General features: G+C 52.5%; 2 protein-coding genes across 3 annotated transcripts; both read left to right on the forward strand.

Annotated features, from left to right (window-relative positions):
* The first annotated feature begins 8,459 nt into the window (after positions 1 to 8,459).
* On the forward strand, positions 8,460 to 15,434 carry NAGLU (N-acetyl-alpha-glucosaminidase). Its single transcript, XM_055407898.2, has 6 exons — positions 8,460 to 8,866; positions 9,678 to 9,825; positions 11,052 to 11,198; positions 11,353 to 11,438; positions 12,558 to 12,814; positions 13,992 to 15,434. Exons 1-6 carry the CDS (start codon positions 8,484 to 8,486, stop codon positions 15,194 to 15,196), a joined length of 2,226 nt encoding a protein of 741 aa, XP_055263873.2. The 5' UTR covers positions 8,460 to 8,483; the 3' UTR covers positions 15,197 to 15,434.
* Positions 15,435 to 18,416: 2,982 nt separating this feature from the next.
* On the forward strand, positions 18,417 to 20,478 carry HSD17B1 (hydroxysteroid 17-beta dehydrogenase 1). 2 transcript variants are annotated; one of them, XM_055407899.2, is made up of 6 exons: positions 18,417 to 18,665; positions 18,779 to 18,946; positions 19,091 to 19,270; positions 19,448 to 19,541; positions 19,957 to 20,134; positions 20,224 to 20,478. In XM_055407899.2, the coding sequence occupies exons 1-6, from the start codon at positions 18,569 to 18,571 to the stop codon at positions 20,458 to 20,460; spliced, it is 954 nt and encodes a 317-aa protein (XP_055263874.2). In that variant the 5' UTR covers positions 18,417 to 18,568; the 3' UTR covers positions 20,461 to 20,478. The 2 variants fall into 2 exon arrangements, with proteins under 2 accessions (XP_055263874.2, XP_088685246.1); XM_088829120.1 differs by having other exon boundaries at positions 18,779 to 19,270.
* The last annotated feature ends 3,539 nt before the right edge of the window (positions 20,479 to 24,017 follow it).

A 24,017-nucleotide genomic window follows, 5' to 3' on the forward strand; every position in this document is an offset into this window, starting at 1 on the left:
GCCCATCTAGTATCTTACCCCCTCCACTTCCCTTCGCCAGCTTTGCTGCCTTTTTCTGTGATCAAAGGCCACAGCTGCGGTGGCCCTGGCCAGGCAGTTTGTGAAATTCTCACCTTATCTCAAGTTTCCTAGGGGCCTTCTCACTCTCCAATCCCACCCTCCCTGAGGCAAGACAGCTTTACAGACACCACCCATGTGGCGGAGAGGGCTTGGGGTCCCATCACCACCCCCTTTTCTGCACCGCACACCGAAACAGCCGGGGGGGCAGCCGGGGCCTGGGCGTCTGCCCACCCACCTCTCCCTCTGCTACAAGCATGCTCTCCAGGGCTCAGCCGCCTGGCTATTTTGAGCCCTGATTGCCTTTGGCCTTGGTGGAGGTGGAACTCTGCCCGGGGGGTTGGTTCCTCAGGGCAGCTGGAGAATTTGAGGTGCTGAGGCAGGCAGCCCAAGGGCCAACAGGCTGTCCCGGCTGGCGGGGTGGGCAGGGCGGGCATGCTCACGGCCATGTAAGGCGACCACATTCTTCTCAGCCTGCCCTCTCCATTCCTCCCTCCAACCTCCAGGGGAGGGGCTGCCCAGGAATGTGAGCACCAGGTTGACAACTCTGCTGCTCCAGGAGGGGCAGGAACACCCTGTTCGTGCTGTGCTCCTCAAATCACCTCCCTGACAGGCCACCTGCCCTGGAACAGGCCTGGGCACAACACCCAGCATCTGCTCCTCAGAGAGTTGAGAGGGACCATTCAGGTAAATGAGCTCTTTTAACCTCCACTCTGTTACTGACTCAAAGAGGGAGGCCTAGTGAGAATAGATGCTTGGAGTTAATGGAGTAGAATTGAGAGTTCGGAAAAACCCTAACAGGTTTAGTCAGCTGGTTTTCCACACAGGGGCCAAGATAACTCAATGGATAAAGAGCAGTCCTTTCAACAGACGATAGTACAGCTGGGTGAAAGTGACAGTTGCTCAGTGCTCAGTAGTGTCCGACTCTTTGCGACCCCATGGACTATACAGTCCATGGAATTCTCCTGGCTAGAATACTATCCACACATGACAAATTTGGACTGCCACTCACTATATACAAAAATTAACTCAAAATGTATCATCGACCTAAATGTAAGAAATTTTAGAGGAAATCATAGGAGTACATCTTCCTGACCCTGGGTTAGGCAGTGGTTTTTAGAAATGACATTAGAAGCACAAATGATAAAAAGAAGATAAAAGATAAGTTGGGTTTTAGCAAAAATTTTAAAATGTTTGTGCTTTGAAGGACAGGGTCGAGGCAACCCTCGTGCTGGGAGAAAATATTTGCAAAGCATATCTTTAATAAGGGACTTATATCTAGAATATATGTAGGACTTTCACAACTCAGTGATAGAGACAAAGACTCAATCTTAAAAAAGGGCAAAGAATTTGAATACACATTTCTCCAAAGAAAATATAAGCCAAATAAGTCCATGAAGAGATACTTGACATCGTAAGTCATTAGGAAAAGGCAAATCAAAATCTCAAGGAGACATCACACCCCCTAAAAAGACTATAATTTTATAAAGACAATTACAAGTGTTGACAAGGTTGTGGAGAAACTGAAAGCCCCATCCCCTGCTGGTGGAAACAAAATGGTGCAGCTGCTTTGGAAACTGCAGCCTGGCAGTTTCTCAAAATGTTAAATGTAGGGTTAAGTTAGGACCCAGAAATTTGAGTTCCAGGTATCTACTCAACGAAAATGAAAAAATGTCTACACAGACTTGTGCGCAAGCATTCATAGTGGCATTATTCATAATAGCCCCAAATGGAAATGACCCAAATGTTTATTAGCTGATGAATGGACAAACAGGCAGTATATCTATCCAATGGGTATTCTACAATAAAAAGGAACGACATTGATACATGCTACGTGAAAGGACCTCAGAGTCAGACATAAGGCCGCATAATGTATGACTCCATTTATGAGAAATGTCTAGAAAGGGCAAGTCTACAGAGATGATGTAGATCGGTGATTGCCCAGTACCCGCTGCTGGGTGGCGTTGCAGGAAGGGTTTCTTTGGGAGGATGATGATATTTAAACTAGATTATGGTGATGGTTGCACAACTGTGGGTAAACTAAAAAAAAAAAAAAATTGAGTTTAAACTGATAAACTTCCTGATAAGATCAATAAAGTGGGGCTAGGAAGGGGAACTAGGACTTCCCCAGGAAGAAATTCCTCCCAAAAGATCAGGGTCAGGGGGTCATTAGCTAAGGATTTAGGATCTAGTGGCCTTGGGCTGATCCCAGCCCAGCCAGCTAAAGATGGGACCAAGTAGACCTGAACCCTGAGAGAGTGGGAATTCCCAGGAGCCCTGGGGTGGGGATGGGAAACGGTGGCTCTGTTGCTTTTTTGTTGTTGTTGTATCTTTTGGTCCCTTGGTTTATGGGGTCTGAGTCCTAACAATTGGACCCCAGGGAATTCTCATTGCTCCTATTTTTAAGTCTAGACCTTTACCCTGATTCCCCTTCTTGTGGAATCCCTGGACCCCAGACATCTGCTGAGTGAGTCTATGCCCCCATCAGTGAATGTCCTCTTGAGGTCATAGAACAGTGTGGAGAGGGTGGCTTTGGGCCTGCTCAGTGTTATAAAGAAAGGGGACAATTCCATCACCATCTTCAGGACCCGTCTCTTTTTCCTGTCCCTCAGTGAAGACCTGGGCAGGAAGGCACCTCTTTCTGCCCAGGAGCATGGGGTGAAAAGGGCATTGGAGCTCCCCTCTCAAGCCTTCCAAAGGCAAGGCCTAGGCACGGGCTGCTCCCTGGTGGCCAGTCAGGGAAGGACTCATTCCTCCTTATAGGCAAGGCAGGTGGGATCCTAGTGGGGTTGTGACAGGTAGGGAACTGAGTTGGCAGGGCAGAGGGCCAAGCGACCTAGAGGGTGCACAGGTAGAGGGCAGGCTGGCAGGAAGGAAAGAGAGAAGAGAGGAGTGGAGAGCGTGGACAATTTGTTTCACACACAGTAATTGAAAAAGCAATGAACTGTGTTACGTGGTAAAAGGATCAAACTGTACAGTTCAGTTCAGTCACTCAGTCATGTCCAACTCTTTGCGACCCCATGAACCGCAGCACACCAGGCCTCCCTGTCCATCACCAACTCCCGGAGTTTACTCAAACTCATGTCCATCGAGTCGGGGATACCATCCAGCCATCTCCTGTCATCCCCTTCTCCCACCTTCAATCTTTCCCAGCTTCAGGGTCTTTTCCAATGAGTCAGTTCTTCATAGCAGGTGACCAAAGTATTGGAGTTTCAGCTTCAGCATCATTCCTTCCAATGAATATTTAGGACTGATTTCCTTTAGGATGGACTGCTTGGGTCTCCTTGCAGCCCAAGGGACTCTCAAGAGTCTTCTCCAGCACCACAGTTCAAAAGAATCAATTCTTCAGTGTTCAGCTTTCTTAAACTCTCATATCCATACATGACTCCTGGAAAAACTATAGTTTTGAATAGATGGACCTTTGTTGGTAAAGTAATATCTCTGCTTTTTAATATGCTGTCTAGGTTGGTCATAACTTTTCTTCCAAGGAGCAAGCATCTTTTAATCTCATGGCTGCAATCACTACCTGAAGTGATTTCGGAACCCCCCAAAATAAAATCTGTCACTGTTTCCATTATTTCCCCAATATCATAAGCCCTCTTGGAGGAGGTCACCATTAACCCCACCATAGAGCTGCCAGAACTTAAACAGGACTAGGGAAACAGACTCTTGCAGGGCACAAACCGAACCTTGTGTACACCAGGACCCAGGAGAAAGGTGACTCCAGGCTTCTCATTGCGGTGGCTTCTCAAACTGTACCAAAGGGCCTAATGTAAAAGTAAGTCTTCCAGGCTTCCCTGGTGGTCCAGTGGTTATGAATCCACCTGCTAATGCAGAGCACATGCGTTCCACATGCCTCGGGGCAACTAAGCCTGTGCACCACAGCTACCGAGCCCGCACTCCAGAGCTCATGCTCTCCCACAAGAGAAGTCATCGCAATGAGAAGCCTGCTCATCACAACTAGAAAACAGTCCCTGCTTGCCACAACTCCAGAAAGACCTACACAGCTACGAAGACCCAGCGTAGCCAAAAAATAAAGTTTTCCACCCCATTACCCTATGCAAGGTAAGCACTTTTTACATAGCATTAAAAAAAAAAAAAGATGGGATGTACTATATCCAGTGATTTGAACTTTTTAAACTATATATATACATACTTTCCAGAACATTCCAAATCAGCACCAATACATCTTCCTCACTTAAAAAAAAATTTTTTTATTGTTTCTTCCTCACTTTTTAAAAAAGCAAATGATTGATATTTCATCCTATCAAGGTACCCTAATTTCTTCAGCCAGCCCTCTACTGTCCTCAAAGAGTTCCCAGCTTGGTGGGGAAGATGAGAAAGACAGTGACGCACCGGACTAATCGGTGAGGCCACACATCCCATGAGCTCAGGCTGTGAATGTGCTACCAACCCCCAGGATGTTGTCCCCAACCTGCTCTCCCTGCCAGCAACCATCTGCCATTCTGCACGAAGGCCCCACAGAGAGGTAACCTGAGCCTGATGGTGCACCTTCAGCTCAGTTCCCCCAAGCAGTGCATTCCCTGAGACCCAGATTGCTGGTAAAACAGGTCCTTGGAGGAGGAGAGTCTGATGAATCTCACCTGGAGCAAGAGGTATTTGGAGGGGGTGTTGGAGTGGAGAGTGGCCTGCAGGGCTACAAGCTATAACTCCATGAGGGCCCATCTCTCTGGGCAGGTCGAGGAGCTTCTTTCCAGAAAAAGCTGAAAAGCCTCTGATATTAGGAACTGAGTGGAATGGAACAGGGCTGCACCTCCTACACTTGCTGCCCACTGAGCCAGGAACAAGCCATGGGCACCATAGCTTGAATCTGAACCTGGGGGCAGGGGGCAGAGTAAGCTCAATGGATTCCCACATTCCCTTTGGATGTCCTGAGTCGGCAACCCTCCTCTGACCCCTTTCTTGTCTCTAAGCAGCTGCACCAGACCTGACAACCTGGTAAAAGCTACACCTGCCTCCAAAAGGGCTCAGAATCCTTTTAGAAAGTGCAGTCTTTCTAAAGGGCCCACCACTCCTGGCCACCACACAGCCCTACTCAACCCCTCCCTGCTGGTAAGCAGCATGAAACGTTGCATCTCTCAGGGGATGGTGGCAAGAACACTCATCTGAGAATTAAGACTTTCTGGTTCCGGTTCTAGTCCTAGTCCTGCTGTCCTACTTGTCGTTGATCTTCTCAAAGTGACTTCCTTTCTCTGGCCCTCAGTTTCCCAGGATGTAAAATGAAGATAATTCCTGTCCTAGAGAAGGAAACCCTCCTACACTGTTGGTGGGAATGTAAATTGGTATAGTCACTGTGGAGAACTGTATGAAAGTTCCTTAAAAAACTAACAGTTGAGCTACCATTTGACCCTGCCATCCCACTCCTGGGCATATGTCCAGAGAAAACATGGTCCAAAAGGATACATGCACCCCAGTGATCACCACAGCACTGTTTGCAATAGCCAAGACACGGAAGCAGCCTAATGTCCATTGACAGGAATGGATAAAGATGATGTCGTACATATACACAGTGGAATAACACTCAGTCATTGAAAAGAATGAAATAATGCCACTTGTAACAACATGGATGGATCTAGAGATTGTCATACTGAGCGAAGTGAGACAGAGAAGGAGAAATATCATATGACATCCCTTATATGCAGAATCTAAAAAAAAAAATTATACAAATGAACAAAACAGAGTCACAGAGAACAAAATTATGGTTGCCAGGGAGGAAGGGTCGGGGGACAGATTAGTTAGGGAGTTTGGGATGGACATGTGCACACGGCCATATTTAACATGAGTAACCAATAAGGACCTACTGTAGAGCACAGGGAACTCTGCTCAATGTTATGTGGCAGGCTGGAAGGGAGGGGAGTTTGGGGGAAAATGGATACATGTATATGTATGACTGAGTCCCTTGCTGTGTGCCTAAATCTATCACAACATTGTTCAGTTCAGTTCAGTTCAGTCGCTCAGTCGTGTCCGACTCTCCGCGACCCCATGAATCACAGCACGCCAGGCCTCCCTGTCCATCACCAACTCCCGGAGTACACTCAAACTCATGTCCACAGAGTCGGTGATGCCATCCATCTATCTCATTCTCCGTCGTCCCCTTCTCCTCCCGCCCCCAACCTTTCCCAGCATCAGAGTCTTTTCCAGTGAGTCAACTCGTCTCATGAGGTGGCCAAAGTATTGGAGTTTCAGCTTTAGCATCAGTCCCTCCAATGAACATCCAGGATTGATCTCCTTTAGAATGGACTGGTTGGATCTCCTTGCAGTATAAGGGACTCTCAAGAGTCTTCTCCAACACCACAGTTCAAAAGCATCGATTCTTCGGCGATCAGCTTTCTTCACAGTCCAACTCTCACATCCATACATGACCACGGGAAAAACCATTGCCTTGACTAGACGGACCTTGGTCGGCAAAGCAATGTCTCTGCTTTTTAATATACTATCAAGGTTGGTCATAACTTTCCTTCCAAGGAGCAAGCGTCTTTTAATTTCATGGCTGCAATCAGCATCTGCAGTGATTTTGGAGCCCAAAAAAACAAAGTCTGACACTGTTTCCACTGTTTTTCCATCTATTTCCCATGAAGTGATGGGACCAGATGCCATGATCTTTGTTTTCTGAATGTTGAGCTTCAAGCCAACCTTTTCACTCTCCTCTTTCACTTTCATCAAGAGGCTTTTGAGTTCCTCTTCACTTTCTGCCATAAGGGTAGTGTCATCTGCATATCTGAGGTTATTGATATTTCTCCCAGCAATCTTGATTCCAGCTTGTGCTTCTTCCAGCCCAGCGTTCCTCATGATGTACTCTGCATATAAGTTAAATAAGCAAGGTGACAATATACAACCTTGACGCACTCCTTTTCCTATTTGGAACCAGTCTGTTGTTCCATGACCGGTTCTAACTGTTGCTTCCTGACCTGCATACAGGTTTCTCAAGAGGCAGGTCAGGTGGTCTGGGATTCCCATCTCTTTCAGAATGTTCCACAGTTTATTGTGATCCACACAGTCAAAGGCTTTGGCATAGTCAATGAAGCAGAAATAGATGTTTTTCTGAAACTCTCTTGCTTTCTCCATGATCCAGCGGATGTTGGCAATTTGATCTCTGGTGCCTCTGCCTTTTCTAAAACCTGCTTGAACATCTGGGAGTTCACGGTTTACATACTGCTGAAGCCTGGCTTGGAGAATTTTGAGCATGACTTTACTAGCGTGTGAGATGAGTGCAATTGTGCGGTAGTTTGAGCATTCTTTGGCATTGCCTTTCTTTGGGATTGGAATGAAGACTGACCTCTTAACTGATGCTAATTGGCCATACTCCAGTATAAAATGAGAAGTTAAAAAAAAAGATAATGCCCATCCTGTTTAGCAGCTGCTACCACTTACGGATCACACAAGAGCCCTTGACATACCCACTAGGCCCTGCTCCTTGGTCAGCCCAGGCTCACATGGCATATCTGTCCTCCAACTTCCTGACCTTTTAGTTCCTCAAACCTGCTCAGCTCTTTCCTTACCCTTCCTGGGTATTCATATATGCATTTTTTTTCTCCAAGGAATGGTCTTCCCCTCCGTCTTCTCCTGCTGCTGCTCCTGCTAAGTCGCTTCAGTCGTGTTCGACTCTGTGCAACTCTGTGCGACTCAGGCTCCCCAGTCCCTGGGATTCTCCACGCAAGAATACTGGAGTGGGTTGCCATTTCCTTCTCCAGTCCGTCTTCTCCTAGTCAATCCCAATTTAATTCAGATTAAATGTCACGTCCCTTTGGAAGCCTTTGGCTGGGTACCCTGAACAGCATCACAACTACAGTGGACCCTTGAACAACACCCATTTGAACTGCGCAGGTCCACTTACACAGAAATGTTTTCCCATAAATACGAGTTACTGTACGACATGATCTGCGGGTGTAGTAAGTACCCTGGATACAGGAGGGCTGACTGTAAAGTTATATCTTGACTGCCAGCAGGGTCAGCACTCCTAAGACACGCGCACGGTTCAAGGGGCAATTGTATAATATAAATCTTTGTTTATATAAGTACTTGGTTTGTAGGTCTCCTCAGGAGAGGGGTGGTAGTGCCTGGTACAAAATCAATGTCAAATATTTATCAAATGGTAGGATGGATGGAAGGAAAGTGATCTGTACGTGAAAGCACATCATAACCAAGGGCGCTTGTGAAGGGCTGCGAGTCACATCCGGTCCTGGACTTCTGAAATCATTAGAGTCACGCGCTCTTGGACCAAGTGTGGTCGGAAAGCACCCATAAGAAGCTGGTGCGGGGCCCGGAAGCTGGGTTTCCCGGCCGCCGGCGGGTTTGCCCTTCAGTTCCACGTGACCTGAGGCCCGCAGCTGATTGGGCGCGGCCGTCCCGCCCCGAGTCCCCATTGGTTCCCCGCGGGGCCACACCGGGCTGAGGACCGCTGGACCATGGAGGCCATGGGGGTGGCCGCGGCTCTGGGGTTCCTGCTCCTCCTCACGGCGGGAGGTTCGACAGGGGACGAGGCCCGAGAGGCGGCCGCCGTGCGGGAGCTGCTAGTCCGACTTCTGGGCCCCGGGCCCGCGGCCGCCTTCTCGGTGTCGGTGGAGCGCTCCCTGGCGGCCGAGTCCACCCTGGACACTTACCGCCTGAGCGGCGGCGGTGCCGGGGCGGTGCAGGTGCTCGGCTCCACGGGCGTGGCCGCCGCCGCGGGGCTCCACCGGTACCTGCGCGACTTCTGCGGCTGCCACGTGGCCTGGTCGGGCTCTCAGCTGCGCTTGCCTCAGCCCCTGCCCGCCGTGCCGAAGGAGCTGACCGAGGCCACACCCAACAGGTACCGCGGCCGAACTCGGCCGGTCAGCTCCCCTGCAGCTCCCGCTGCCCCCGTTCCCGCACCCTCCCCACACCAGGGGCGCCCCCGCGGGCCGAAGTCCCCTCCCCGCCCCAGCGCCCGGCTGCTGGCAAGCACTGGCTTCAGACCCCAGCTCTGATTCTAAAAGCTGAGTATCCTTGAGTAAGTCACTTGGCCTCTCTGAGCCTCAGCGGAAAACAACGGAAAAGTGGAAACAATGACCTCTACCGTGCAGTGGTGCTTTTCTTACTGTGACGATTTGCACGGTGCAGGGTGTAGAATTTGTGGTGCACGATCGGTGAGAAGTAAATGACGTTCCGTTCCTCCTCACCCTCTCTTCGAAGATGCTCCCTGAGGAGTGACACCCAGCCTGGCACAGTCCTCTGCTCGAGCGCTTGCCCCACTGCCCTGAGATGATGGGTTCACACAGCTGTCTCCCCATTAGACTGTGGGGAGAGGGATCCCCCTTACAGGACAGGGGCACACTGTACCCAGAGTAGGAATGAAAATGGAATGTGCCCTCTCAGATATCTGGGAGGCTAGAGAGCTGAGTGCTGGGGATAGGTGGGTGGACACCTGGGAAACTCAAGCCTCAGTCTCTGCTGCACCTGGGTTGGATCCTGGAGTGAAGCAGTAGGCTAGGGGCCAAACCCGGAGCCACTCCTCTCTGGGCTCCATCTGGGGTGGCAGGGCAGGCTGCTCCCCCAGTTCTTCCACCGATGGTGGACCCTCAGGGCTGAGAGCCCTCCTCTTTGCCCCTAGGGCCGTGCCCAGCTCCTGCCCCTGCCTGCAGGTACCGCTATTACCAGAATGTATGCACACAAAGCTACTCCTTCCTGTGGTGGGACTGGGCCCGCTGGGAGCAGGAGATCGACTGGATGGCGCTGAATGGAATCAACCTGGCGCTGGCCTGGAGCGGCCAGGAGGCCATCTGGCAGCGGGTGGGTGCCCACCACGCCCCCGGTGTCCCGCCTCCCCCGCATCAGCCCAGTATCAGGCACAGAGACTAGGACTCCAGAAGTGTTGGTAGCAGGAGTGGTGGTTCCAGCCTCCCAGCTTCCATGGTTGAGACACACACGTGGGAGCACTTCCCCAGGGCTGGACCCCAGCACCCCAAGCAAACATTACGAAGCCAGGTTTCCCTGTCTCCCAACCCCCACGTGGGTCGGTCGGCTGCTTCTCTGGATGCTGTCTCATCAGCTGCTCTTGCTCTGCCTTGTTCTCTTCCTCTCCATCCTTCTCCATGGCGCCAGTTCAGGCTCTCAATCCCGTCTCCTTGGTCGCCTGCCCACCGCAGCCTCTGAAGAGCATCAACCAAAAAATAATGCAAGAGGCTGCATATAAGAAGAGTTTATTTGGGAGACTTTACTAATTGCCATTTGGGAGACACAGGCTCAGATACCTGAAAGAGTGCTCTGAGAAAGAGAAGTAGGGGCTTTTTCTTTGAAGCCATGAGACTGTTAGAAGTTGCCTGATGAGAATTGTGACTGACAGGTGTTAATTGCAAGTTATTTTAGGGTAAGGGCCTGATAAGTATCTTGAGTTTCTAGGAGGCCTTTTGGATGACTTGATCAGATTAAAAGGTCAGATTCCATTCTGACTGAGACATGCATAAATTACACTTCTTTAGTGACCTCCTGGTCATTAGCGCTTCAAGAGCTCTCTAAGAAATATTTTCTTTTCAAAACAAGACTCCTGGCTCTCAGAGTTGTACCAGAGTCATTTCTGAAATGTGAATCTAGGGGAGACCTTCAACTCTGAACACACCCAGGAGTTCCCTGTTACTATCGGGCTCTGCCCAGCCTGGAGCTTCCATGCCTGAGGCCTGAGATCTCTGGCTGCACCTGGGGCTGCCTAAACTCCTTGCAGAGCTGCCCTCACCCATCATGCTAGCCCTGCTTGGTCCATGAAGCCTTCTAAGCCCCTTCCCCATTTGAGGGAGAACCCTTTTGGGCCTCACCCTGCCTATGCACCACGAGTGACATTGGCAAACTCATCTGCTAACTGAACTATTTCTTCTGGACTGTGGGCTCCTTGCAGGTAGGGATCAGAGCTTGTCTTAGGAACTCTAGGGCACAGAGAAGAGATGGATGTGTGTTTGTTGAGTGAATGAATCAGTGAATAGAGATGAGTGGTTTATATGTGTGGGGCTTGCCCTCCTCCTCAGGTGTATCTGGCCTTGGGTCTGACCCAGACAGAGATCGATGAATACTTCACTGGTCCTGCCTTCCTGGCCTGGGGGCGTATGGGCAACTTGCACACCTGGAGTGGACCCCTGCCCCCTTCCTGGCACCTCAAGCAGCTTTACCTGCAGGTAAAAAGATGGGGAATGGAGGGGGCAGAATTGATGCTGGATAGTCACAGCTCTGGGGTGGGAGTAGGGGGACTCTGTGTGCCTTGGGAGAGAGGAAACCTCTCCTTGGCTGGGGGTGGGACATGCTCACCACCACCCCTTCTGTTCCTCCCAGCATCGGATCCTTGACCGGATGCGCTCATTTGGTATGATCCCTGTGCTGCCGGCGTTTGCAGGGCATGTCCCCAAGGCTCTCACCAGGTGATGTCCCCCCCCAGCGCCCTCCCCATTCAGCTCAGAGACAGAATATAAGTCCCCCTGCAAGACACTATTTGAAGAAAAACTCAAGCTCTGGGTGTAGGCCTGGGCTTGATTCCTGGTTCTGTTACTGACTAGCCATGTGACCTTGACTGCTCTGGGCCTCAGTTTCCTCACTTGTAAAGTATATGTATGGCTTGGCACAGAGTCTTAGCAAATGGCAGCTCTTAGTGATGATAGGGGTGCTCCTCTGCTCCTCTGTGCGATACACATCCTCCACTGTGGCTGGTCAATTTCTTCAAGACCCAGCTGAGGCCTCCTCTCCTTCAGGAAGCCTTGCCAGGGCCCCCCAGCATCGGTTACCACCTCCCTTAGGCCCATAAGTGCCTGGTTCCCACTGCCCTCAGCGCTCAGCAGATGCTGCTGGCCTCACTAGCCACTCCTTGGCCTTCCCAGCTCGGTGGCAAGAAACTCATTCGTACATTCAGCCAACGTTTGTCAGACTGTCTGGGGCTGCCAGACCAGGCCTTGGGCTGGGGGCTGGGGATGCAGCCTCGAAGGTGCATGGAGGCCCTGCTCCATTGCCAGGGGGATACAACCTAGTGATAAGGAATGGATGTGGCCCAATTCTCCATCAAGGTCATTTCTGCTTGGGGAAGGGAGGGGCAGCAAGGGCTCAGCGCAGAGGTGGTATCATTTGTTTAAGCCAGTGGGAGGGGCTTCTTGTTGTTCAGTTGCTCAGTCCTGCCCGACCCTTTGCCACCTGTGGACTGCGGAATGCCAGACTTCCCTATCTCCTGGAGTCTCCTATCCTTCACTGTCTCCCAGAGTTTGCTTGAACTCATGTCCATTGGTTGGTGATGCCATCCAACCATCTCATCCTCTGTGGGAGGAGGAGAGACAGCCAAAGCTTTCCAGACGGGATACGAAAAGGATGTCAAGGAGTAACCAGATGCATCAGCAGGGAGCGTGGAAGCGAGAGCTCCAGGCCCAGGGCACAGCATGGGCAAAGGCCCAGAGGCATGAAAGCTCCTGGAACTGCAGGTGTCAGTGAGGCTAGAGGAAAGCACTGCATCAGTCTCTGGTAAATGTCTGAAACTGTCACCCCCTCCCCCGCACTAGGGTGTTTCCTCAGGTCAATGTCACCCAGATGGGCAGCTGGGGCCATTTCAACTGCTCCTACTCCTGCTCCTTCCTCCTGGCTCCAGAAGATCCCCTCTTCCCCATCGTGGGGAGTCTTTTCCTGCGGGAGCTGACCAAAGAGTTCGGCACGGACCACATCTACGGGGCTGACACTTTCAACGAGATGCAGCCCCCGTCCTCGGAGCCCTCCTACCTGGCTGCAGCCACTGTCGCTGTCTACCAGGCCATGACCGCAGGTACGGCACCAGCGGGAGGTGAGAAAGGGAAGTCCCCCCGGGCCCTCGAGATAGAGGTGGCAGAGGTCAGGGGAACGGGAGGAGGGATGGGGAATTGTAACACCTGACTGTGACACAGAGCACTTTACCATTTCCCAAGCACTTGTACACACATCATCTCATTTAGTCATGCTGTGGTTGAGAGGTGAGCCCCAGAGCAGACACCCTGCTCCCTTGCTGGTCCTGCCACTTCCTGCCTGCAAGACGTGCAGCAGCTCCCCTCCCTCCCAGAACCTTGACTGCTTCATCTGCAAAAGGGGATCGCTCATAAATAGACTGGTGCCCGGCCCAGAGTAAAGTGTCATGAAGTGCTGACTATTGAAAATATTGTATTTGGCCTCTACCTCCATGCTGAGGGCTTCGCAGGTGGCGCTAGTGGTAAAGAACCTGCCTGCCAATGCAGGAGACATAAGAGATACGGGTTCAATCCCTGGGTTGGGAAGATCTCCTGAAGGAAGGTGTGCATATCCTCTCCAGTATTCTTGCCTGGAGAATTCCATGGACAGAGGAGCCTGGAGGGCTACAGTCCACAGGGTTGCAAAGAGTTGGACATGACTGAGTGGCTTAACACACGCACACATCTGTATGCTGGTAGGCTAGAGGTTAGAGATGTGCCTGCAATCAATAAGGTGCCCTTCCTGGTACCCAAATATGAACACAGCACTCCTCCCTGCCACTAACAGGGGAGGGCAGGAGAAGGGCCAGGTCAGGAATGGCTTGGGGAGGCCTCTGTGTCAGCTGGGAAGGGGCAGATTGGGGTGAATTGGCTCAGGCTTCCTTGAGCAGCGGTGCTCCAAGTGTGGTCTGGGACCAGCAGCATCACCCCAGGGCCTGTTGGATTGCAGGTTCTCAACCTCCCCCATCTCGTGAATCAGAATGAGGGGGGCTGGGGCCCAAGCCTCTGGGTAATTCTGATGCTCCCTGAAGCTTTGCAGTACTCAACTGGTAGTCCCAGGGGGAAGGGTATGTGTGATGGAATGTCCTGATGATGGGGGTGGGGGGTGATTTACAGGGACATGATAGAGTGTGATAGTCATTTAACATCCCTGGACCTCTGTTTCTTCATCTGTAAAGTGGGGTGAATGCTCCCTGCCCCCTTTCTCCTCTCATCACCCTTCCATCCTCTGCCCCACCACAGTGGACCCTGACGCCATGTGGCTGCTCCAAGGCTGGCTCTTCCAGCACCAGCCTGAGTTCTGGGGGCCCGCCCAGGTGGCGGCTGTGCTGGGGGCTGTGCCCCGTGGCCGCCTCCTCGTTCTGGACCTGTTCGCTGAGAGCCAGCCCGTGTACATCCGCACAGCCTCCTTCCAGGGCCAGCCCTTCATCTGGTGCATGCTGCATAACTTTGGGGGCAATCACGGCCTGTTCGGGGCCCTGGAGTCTGTGAACCGAGGCCCTGCAACCGCCCGCCACTTCCCCAACTCCACCATGGTAGGCACGGGCATGGCCCCCGAGGGCATCGGCCAGAATGAGGTGGTCTACGCCCTCATGGCTGAGCTGGGCTGGCGGAAGGACCCAGTGGCTGATTTGGGGGCCTGGGTGACCAGCTTTGCAGCACGGCGGTATGGGGTCTCCCATGGGGATGCAGAGGCAGCGTGGCAGCTGCTGCTCAGGAGTGTCTACAACTGCTCGGGCGAGGAGTGCCGGGGACACAATCACAGCCCGCTGGTCAGGCGACCATCCCTACAGATGGTCACCACCGTCTGGTACAACCGATCAGATGTATTTGAAGCCTGGCGGCTGCTGCTGGCAGCCACCCCCACTCTGGCCAGCAGCCCAGCCTTCCGCTACGACCTGGTAGATGTGACCCGCCAGGCAGTCCAGGAGCTGGTCAGCTTGTACTACGAAGAGGTGAAGACCGCCTATCTGAAGAAGGACCTGGTTCCCCTGACAAGGGCAGGAGGCATCCTGGCCTACGAGCTCCTGCCTGGCCTTGACCAGGTGCTGGCCAGTGACTGCCACTTCCTGCTGGGCAGCTGGCTGGAGCAGGCCCGACTGGCGGCAGTCAGTGAGACTGAGGCCCATTTCTATGAGCAGAACAGCCGCTACCAGCTGACCCTGTGGGGGCCGGAGGGCAACATCCTAGACTATGCCAACAAGCAGCTGGCAGGACTGGTGGCCGACTACTACGCCCCCCGATGGCGGCTCTTTGCAGAGATGCTGGTGGAGAGCCTGGTCCAGGGTGTACCCTTCCAGCAGCACCAGTTCGACAGGAACGCCTTCCAACTCGAACAGACCTTTGTCCTTGGCACAAGGAGGTATCCTAGCCAGCCTGAAGGAGACACAGTGGACCTGGTCAAAAAGCTCTTCCTCAAATATTACCCCCGGGCTGGCTCCTTCTGACAATTAACCACCCTCAAGCCACCTTCTTCCCAGACTCCAAACCTGGGCAGGTTCCCAGGGCCTGGGGCTGGGCAGGTGTCACAGGAGCACCGCAGGCCTGAGTGAAGGAACTCATGCCCATGGGGTCAGGCGCAGACTGTCTGGAGGGGCTGAGCTGTCTTCCTCCACATCCCAAATTTGGGATTAAAGTACTATTTTAATGCAACTTAATAAACTGGTAAATCACCTGGATGGGTGTGTCAGAAGGTCAGTGCTGGACTTCCTTGCGGTCTAATGGTTAAGACTCCTTGTTTCCACTGTAGGGGGTGCAGGTTCCATCCCTGGTCAGGGAACTCAGATCCCACATGCCATGTGGCACAGCAAAAACAAAACAGAGAATGTCAAAGTCATGATGCCGGGGAGGACGCGGGTCTGTAGCATGGACACTGGTGAGGTCAGGTCTTCCTGCCCTCTTGCCTTGGCTTCCTGTGTTTTATTAGTTTTATTGGTTATACATCCAGAATTGATTATATAAGTCTTTCATTATTATATAAATAATGAAATATTACAAGAATAGAATACAGTTCGGCTCTAATTGCGCAAAAAAAAAACTTGACACGGAAACCATTTTTACAAATACTTATTTTTCTTATAAGAATACTTCAGAAAACAAGCCTCTATATAGCTTACAGCAAATTTTATGCAACATTTTTCCCCTTTAATCATCATTTCAGATTTCCTATCACAGCACATCTGACAGGCCATAAACCAAATTATAATCAGCTGCTGCTGCTTTGTCTAGTCTTTCCTGATCTGAAAGAATTCATGTATTCAGGCTAGAAGAGGTAATTAAAACATTCCTTCCAAATCTAACTTATATCAGGTTAATCACTGTGCTTAGTGAAGAATCTTTTCATTTTTCACTTAGGCTAGTCTGGCTAGTGTTCACCCCTGCTGTTTCAAGCAGAAGGGATAAAGTCTTTATATTCCTAAGAATTTCTAAACTGCAAAAACAAAACCCTGAAGCAACAGTTAAATACAAATATTTAGAAAGCTAAAACATTTGCTAATGATGAGAAACAGAATATTTTAATTTTTTAAATTTGTTTATTTGGCTGTGCTGGGTCTTAGCTGTGACATGGGAGATCTTCGATCTTCATTGCGGCATGTGAGGTCTTTAGTCATAGCATGCAAACTCTTAGTTGTGGCATGTGGAATCTAGTTCCCTGACCAGGGATTGAACCCAGGCCCCCTGCATTGGAAGCAGGAGTCTTAGCCACTGGACCACCAGAGAAGTCCCACAAATACTTTTAGATTTGAGAACACTCCAAGTTGAAGAAGAAAGTGTAAGGATATGGCGTGCTCACGTGTGTGTAGTCAAGGCTGACTCTGCCAGCCCATGGACCATAGCCCCCCAGGCTCCGCTATCCATGGGATTCTCCAGGCAACAATACTGGAGTGGGTTGCCATTTCCTCCTCCAGTGGATCTTCCCTACCCAAGGATCAACATGTATCTCCTGCGTCTCCTGCATTGGCAGGCACTGAGCCACCTGGGAATTCCAAAGGATGTGGCAGTAGTTTTATATTGATAAAATATTGAAAAACTGAAAAAGGTGAATCACTTACATCAGTGGCATATAATTTCTAAAGTGCCAGGGCATACAGAATCTTAAGAGACTGTCTAGCTGAACTTTTTGACATTTTTCTGATGGTGTGACTTTTTCTTTTTTGGCTGTGCTGGGTCTATTGCTGTGTGAACTTTTCTCTAGTTTCAGTGGGGGTTATTCTCCAGTTTCAGTGCACGGGCTTCTCACTCTAGTCACCTCTCTCGTTGCAGAGCAAGGCCTCTAGGGCACATGAGTTCAGTAGTTGTGACTCCCGGGCTTAGTTGCTCCGAGGCATGTGTGATCTTCCTGGATGAGGGATTGAACCCATGTCTCCTGCATTGGCAGGAGGATTCTTTACCACAGAGCCACCCAGGAGGCCCTGATGGTGTCACTTTGAAATAGTCTAATAAATACTCCTTAGTCTGCAAATAATCACTTAATTTAGGCCAGGGGAAAATTTACAGAATACAGACCACATTTACCTGAAGAGACAGGACATCCCCAGGGGAAATATCTGGCATTTATTCCATTCTTTCTGTTACTGAAAAATGTGTCTGGTTAACAAAAGCCTGTTATACTTTACGCGTAGCTTAAATTAAAATCAAGAGCCTGGCAGCATTCTCCAGTCCAGTTTCGGAGTGCTCATCTCCAAGTATCCAATATTCTTAAAAGAATTCTTTGATCAGACCCTTGCCCAGTTAGAGATTTAACAGTGCTTGGGGACTACAATATGTCCCCTTTCTCTGCTTTTTGATTTCTCCTTTCTCACCCTAATGTAACAAGCTGCTAAAGGTTTTTACCAAAATACCTGTTTGGTATTGTTTTGAAAATGGGTTATTCTGCATTACCAAAAGCCTTCCATCACATTAGAATGGGTCACATTAGCATCTAACTAGCACATGGGCATGTCATGTCTGCTGCAGTGATTTTTGCCACTCAGCATAGTTCCTCTATCTATCATGTTCTTGTCCTGAAAACACTATCTATTAAGTTGATCAGCTCATCTTCACTCATTGGTGCCTATTCACTCCCTTCCTCCTCCTCCAAGGTTGGATCACAGCCTTCACCCGTCAAAGCCAGATCAGGCTGCTTCCTGGTTCACTCAGCCACCAAGCTTCCTCAGATTGAATATTAACCCCTGATCTTTGAGGCTTCCCAGGTGGCGCAGTGGAAAAGAATCCACCTGCCAATGCAGGCGACACAAGAGACATGGGTTGGATCCCTGGGTCAAGAAGATCCCCTGGAATAGGAAATGCAACCCACTCCTGGAGAATTCCATGGACAGAGGAGCCTGGCAGGCTACAGTCCATGGGGTGGCAAAGAGTCAGACACCACTGAGCAACTGAGCACACATATACACACCTGACCTTTGAACCAAGAATGCCCTTCCAAAACACTTTCACACCCTCAGCCGCTAACTTTGGCAAAAAACTGTCCCTGTGGTATAGAGGCTTGTGGGACAGAGGCTTGCCAGGGCAAGATCTGCCCAGGGCACTCAGCGCCCACATGGGAGCTCATACCTCCTGTTTGCAAAACTTCACCCTCCCTCTGACTAACAGCTTAAAGAAGGGGCTTTCTAAGCCAGGGGCCCTCTTCTCTGCCTTGACCTAGAGTAGGTTGGGGAGAGCAGGCCAGGGACCCACAGGAGGGCTCAACCTTGAGATTGTGCTGCAGACATAATAAAGGGGTGGGGACCCCGGAGGGCAGGGGCGGAGCGAAGCAGGTGATATCCATCCCCGGAGACCAGAGCCCAGCATTTCCGGGGTCTCTCCCTGCGCACATCCCCATGGACCGCACCGTGGTACTCATCACCGGCTGTTCCTCCGGCATTGGCTTACACCTGGCCCTGCGTCTGGCGTCCGACCCGTCCCAGAGCTTCAAAGGTACCTGGTGGAACGGGGTGGAAAGAAGGGAGCAACTCCTTCCCGGCCTAAGGGGGCTTAAGTAAGGCTGAAAGACCGGAATTCAGAGCCTTGTCCTCTCCCTGAACCTCCAGTGTATGCCACGCTGAGGGACCTGGCATCACAGGGCCCACTGTTGGAGGCCGCCCAGGTCCGAGGGTGCCCTCCCGGCTCCCTGGAGACGTTGCAGCTGGACGTGAGGGATGCAGATTCCATAGCCGCTGCCCAGGCACGCGTGACCGAGGGCCGCGTGGACGTGCTGGGTGAGCCTCCCCGCAAAACAAGCCCAAGAGCCTTCCTCACTCTGTGTCCAAAACCAAGATGTCCCGAAGCCCACGGAGCACGAGGGGACGGGCGGGAAGGCGGGCAGTGCGTGAGGCGGCGGGGTCGGGTCTCTCTCCTCGCAGTGTGTAACGCAGGCCGGGGCCTGGTGGGGCCGCTGGAGGCACACAAGGAGGGCAGCGTGGACGCCGTACTGGACGTGAACCTAACGGGGACCGTGCGGATGCTGCAGGCCTTCCTGCCGGACATGAAGCGCCGCCGCTCGGGACGCATATTGGTGACCGGGAGCATAGGCGGCTTGATGGGTGAGTGGAACGCGGCCAAGGGCCAGGGGCGCGGGGGCAGGGGTGGCTCAGCGGGAGCGGTGGGGAGGCGGGAGTCCAACAGAAGGGGAGGGGCCTGGTGGCCGCCCCGGGCCCCTCGGGCGCCCCTCCCCGCGGAGCCCTCCCGCACGCGCCCCAGCAGACTCCTCTCCCTCCCAGCGCTTCCCTTCAACGCCGTTTACTGCGCCAGCAAGTTCGCGCTCGAGGGTTTGTGCGAGAGTCTGGCGATTCTGCTGCAGCCCTTCGGGGTCCAGTGAGTCACCGCCCTGCCCCGGGGGCCCCCTGACCCCTGACTTTGGGAACCTCCGCACCCCAGCGGGTTGGAACCGCTCTCAGGCATTCTCCCCAGCGCGGCCCCCGTTGGTTGTGCGCCAGGCACAGTCCAGGGCGCCCAGCACGCGTCCTCCCATTCCACCTGTCCACCCTGCTGGTGAGGCGTCGGTATTGGGCAGCTCAGGCTCGGTGACGGGCCCAAGGTCACAGCGTCGTAAGTGACCTGGCCAGGTTGGCATTCTGACGCCAGAGCCTCTCTCACAATCTCCAAGGGATGTGGGGGCGCTTTTCCGGCTGCAAGCCCGCTTGCAGATGCTCGCCGCCCGAGCCCCGCTCTGGCCCTCGCTTCCGGGCCTGCATCCGCCCGCGCTCACTCGCCGCTCTCCCGCCCGCAGCGTGAGCGTCATCGAGTGCGGCCCGGTGCACACCCCGTTCCCCGAGAAGGCGGAGGGCGGCCTGGGCGGGGTGCTGGACCGCGCGGACGCCGAGACCCGCGATCTCTTCTACCGCTACCTTCGCCACTGCGAGCGGGTCATACGTGAGGCGGGTCAGGACCCGGAGGAGGTGGTCGAGGTGAGCGCCGAGCGGGACGGCGGGAGCGGGGGCGGCCCCCGGGTCTCCCGGTCCAGCCCCGGCCAGCGCGCCTCCTCCCGCCGCTGCAGGTCTTCCTCCAGGCGCTGCGGGCCCGGCGCCCAGCCCTGCGCTACTTCACCACCGAGCGGTTCCTGCCGCTGGTGCAGCTGCGCTTCTCCGACCCCAGCGGCTCCAGCTACGTCGCCGCTGCGCACCAGTCAGCGTTCCACGACAAGGCCGCCGAGGGCTCCGACGGCGCTGGGGCGGAGGCCGAAGCCGGTAAACTGGGGGCATCCGAGCTCGGCGCTCCTCTCGCCCCGCAATAAAGGCCTAGTCCGCCGCTGTCTCCCGCGCCCTCCTTTGCGGCCCCGGGGGGCGGGGTGCGTTTGGGGAACGGAAAGGGGCTTTGACTGGGCTGCACCTGCGTGGCCACGGGCGCGCACAGTGGGTGGATGAGCGCGAAAGCAGGTATTAGCAAGAGTGATACCTCCGGAAACCGAGGCCCAGGAAGAGAAAGAGCTAGCCCAAGGTCAGGCCTCAAGTTCGCCGAAGGTCTGAGACAGCATTCCTTGTATTCTTGGCCTAGGGGTGTTTGCAGCCATTGGAGTTAGGTGGACCTGGCACGGGAGAGTCGGCTTGTGACGTGGCTCCCAAGGGTCATGGAACCTTTGGCAACGTTCTTACCCTCTCTGAACCCTCTCTGAGTCTGTTTTCTTTCCTAAAAAATGGGTATGATACCTATAGGGGGGCTTCCCAGGTGGCGCAGTGGTAAAGAATCCACATGCTAATGCAGGAGACACTGGTTCCGTCCCTGGGTCAGGAAGATCTCCAGAAGTAGGAAATGACAAGCCACTCCAGTATTCTTGCCTGGAGAATTCCATGGACAGAGGAGCCTGGAGGGCTACAGTCCATGGAGTCACAAAGAACCAGACACAACTGAGCGCCGCAGGCACACACACGTTATGGGCTGTGATAAGAACTCACTGAGATAGTGCCTGAAAGTGCTGCTGTTAGAGGTCTTGATAGCAGGCACTGGCTCACATTGGTACTACTAGGGCTATTACTGCTGTTATCGTGTCCCCAGGAGAAGCCAGATGTGTAAAGAAGAAACAAGGCTAAATGAGCCAAAAGCAAACAGCCCCACTCATCCCCTGCTTGCCCCCTGCCCGAGACAACACTCAACAGGAGGGAGGGATCCCGACCCACCCAGAAGCTGACTCTCACCAGGAGGTCTAGCTAAGGCTGCAGGCCTGGCTGGTCAGACCAATGGTCCATCCTCCTTCCGGAAGCCAGCAAAAGGAGCTGGAGTGGCAGGAGCCACTGAAAGGGCCTGCAGGGTTGCAGAGATGATCTGATTACCTCTGAGGTTGGGAGCTGGAGGAGGGGTGGAGATAGAGACTAGCTGGGGAGGGTGCTGACAGAGGAAAGTAGTAGGGGTGCTCCAGGAGGAGCTTAAGAAAGAAGACACATTAGCAGACTTGACAGGTATGAACACAGTACTCTGGGTAACGGCACAGGTGCCTCCTTGCGAGGCAGCGATAATGTCCAGAGGCATCCTACTTTGGAGGACAGCTTTCTCATTAGAGGCCTCAGGACGGGCTTGGTTGGCTATCATTTAAGGCTTGCTGGGTGTTGTCAGTAAGGGCATGTGTGTGTGCTGTAACTTTCTCCAGGCCAAAAGAGGGAACAAGGACCGCAGTCTAATGATTTGTGACAGTGAACACAGAATGTGCTCACATGGCCCTGAAGAGGAGACGGTGGCAGCTTTAGGCACTTGACCTGGTTGTGCGTACCATACGTATTGACCAAGGGTGCAGCTGTCAGGTGTGAGGATGGGGCATGGTGGGAGGTGCTGGACATGCCAGACCAGACCTTCATCTTCTCTTTCTCTCTTTCTTTGGCCACGTGACTTTTGGGATCTTAGTTCCCTGACCAGGGGTCAAACCTGCACCCTGAACAGTTAAAGAGCAGAGTCCTAACCATGGGAATTCCCACCTTCCCTTTTTTAATGGTGCATGGTCCACTCCAAGTAGAGTATGTTTCAACAACCAATCCATCACTTGTTGGGAACTCCAATGGATGCCCTCCAACTCCTTTGGCAGTTGCTTTGGGCATTCTTTGAAACACATAGGTGATGCTATTACTGCTTTAACCACGTCACTATATTTCAAGGGCAATTGAGTATTCTTGGCAATATGCCATCCCATCCAGGCTCTTCAGTGGATGAAAAGCCCATCCATGCTTTTTCAATGCATCCACTCTGTTGTATCTACTCAAGGGTCTGGAGCTTGTACCTAGGCAGGGCATCAGCTTCCTGATTGCTAGGAGATGTCAGCACCTTATGAGCCAGAATGTGGAAGACGGTGAGGACCATCTCAGGTTCTTGCAGACGAACACAAATGTCTTCACACATCTTGACCATTCCAGGGCTTATCCATCTCTCAGCTTCCCTTTGTCCAAGCCATAGGGTAAACCCCTTTATTTATTTTTATAATCGCCAGAGTTTATTCACGTTTCACCAGCTGTACAGGCAAGTCTATGTGTGTGTGTGTGCACACAAGTGCAATTCTTTTTTAGATTATTTTATTTTTGGTTGAGCTGGGTCTTCATTGCTGTGTGCAGACTTTCTCTACTTGCAGTGAGCAGGGGCTTCTCTTATTGTGGAGGGGTTAATCATTTAGAACAGCCCAACTCTTCTGCTTTCAGCCCATTGGCTGCTGCAGTTCCTTCCTGTTTTCATCCAGATGATGTCACTGTTGGGCAGAATAGCAACTGCAGTCCAAGTGGGTGGGGTGCCCTGGTTAGGCCCATCTGTATGCCAGGCACCAGCAGGGACCCCTGCTCCCACCCCACCTCTCTACAAGCTTCAGGGGCCACTTCAGGTATAGAGGCATCTCCACATTCTTCAGGGCCAAGTAGCACTTGAATGTCTAGACAGTAGACTGGTAGACAAGGTACCCTTTTGTTGCAAATGGCCACTTAGTTAACGTGGGAGTTGAACCCTGGCAAAGGTGGGTTGATAGAACAGTCTCAACCCTGCTCTTGACAGGAAGGGAACTTCTTGCCACGATGGACTGTTCTTTCCATGAGAGGCTCTACCTGGTGGGGTGCTGTGTACACTGCAAGGAGGCTCTATGGGGGTGTATTGGGGTTTGTTCCCTCCCAGAGCTGGGAGCAAAATCCTAGGGTGCTCTCGCCTTCTGCTGTCTCTGCTGCCATGTGTCCAGACTCACAGATGCCTCTAACTCCAGTGGTGTCCCTGCTGGGAGAGGCCCAGTGCTGTGATGTGTTTCACTGGTATCCTTGCTGTCTCAAAGGCGGCTTGCTGCCCTGACCCCCAGCCCCACGTGTGCTTTTTTTTTTACCAGGTGGGATAAGGTATGGAGATACAAGGCCAGGTGGGGAATAAAAGCCCCCCAGACCCCCCACAAAGGCTTGCACCTCTTTCATGTTCTTAGGGGTTGGACAGGCTTGTAACTTATCAATCACAGCTTCCGAGACACAAAACTTTACGGGGTTGCCTGGGCCTTGAATTTTCTGAGAGCTCACCACCCATCCTCTCCTCACTGATATTCCAGCAACATCTGCAGAGGGTCCTGAAGCAGAGGCAAGTCTGCATATGTTAACATTATATCATCAATGTAATGGGCCGTTTTACTGATGTGGGGAAGGAGTATAACGACACGTCTTTGGCTCCCATCCCACAACATGTGGAGGGGCTGTGCAAGTGACCATGGGGAAGCCCTTGGAAGGTCCATTGTCGCTCCTCCCGCATGAAGGTAAGTTGATGCCAGGTGTAGACTGAAAAAAGCATTTGCTAAGCCCAGCACTGCATGGTAGGTTCCTAAGATGGCAGGGGTGGCATTGTTGGGCACAGCCACGT

Source organism: Moschus berezovskii, chromosome 20, assembly GCF_049115385.1.
Source record: "Moschus berezovskii isolate FMDL1 chromosome 20, NW_MosBer_1.0, whole genome shotgun sequence".
In the NCBI taxonomy this organism is placed as follows: Eukaryota; Metazoa; Chordata; class Mammalia; order Artiodactyla; family Moschidae; genus Moschus; species Moschus berezovskii.

Bases quoted from the DNA above. Each gene is read 5' to 3' on its own strand.
- HSD17B1 (XM_088829120.1), top strand. From the start codon at position 18,569: ATGGACCGCACCGTGGTACTCATCACCGGCTGTTCCTCCGGCATTGGC. The intron at 18,666-18,778 runs GTACCTGGTGGA...CTGAACCTCCAG, and splicing joins CCCGTCCCAGAGCTTCAAAG to TGTATGCCACGCTGAGGGAC. The intron at 20,135-20,223 runs GTGAGCGCCGAG...CCGCCGCTGCAG, and splicing joins ACCCGGAGGAGGTGGTCGAG to GTCTTCCTCCAGGCGCTGCG.
- NAGLU (XM_055407898.2), top strand. From the start codon at position 8,484: ATGGAGGCCATGGGGGTGGCCGCGGCTCTGGGGTTCCTGCTCCTCCTC. The intron at 8,867-9,677 runs GTACCGCGGCCG...CCCTGCCTGCAG, and splicing joins ACCGAGGCCACACCCAACAG to GTACCGCTATTACCAGAATG. The intron at 9,826-11,051 runs GTGGGTGCCCAC...CCTCCTCCTCAG, and splicing joins AGGAGGCCATCTGGCAGCGG to GTGTATCTGGCCTTGGGTCT.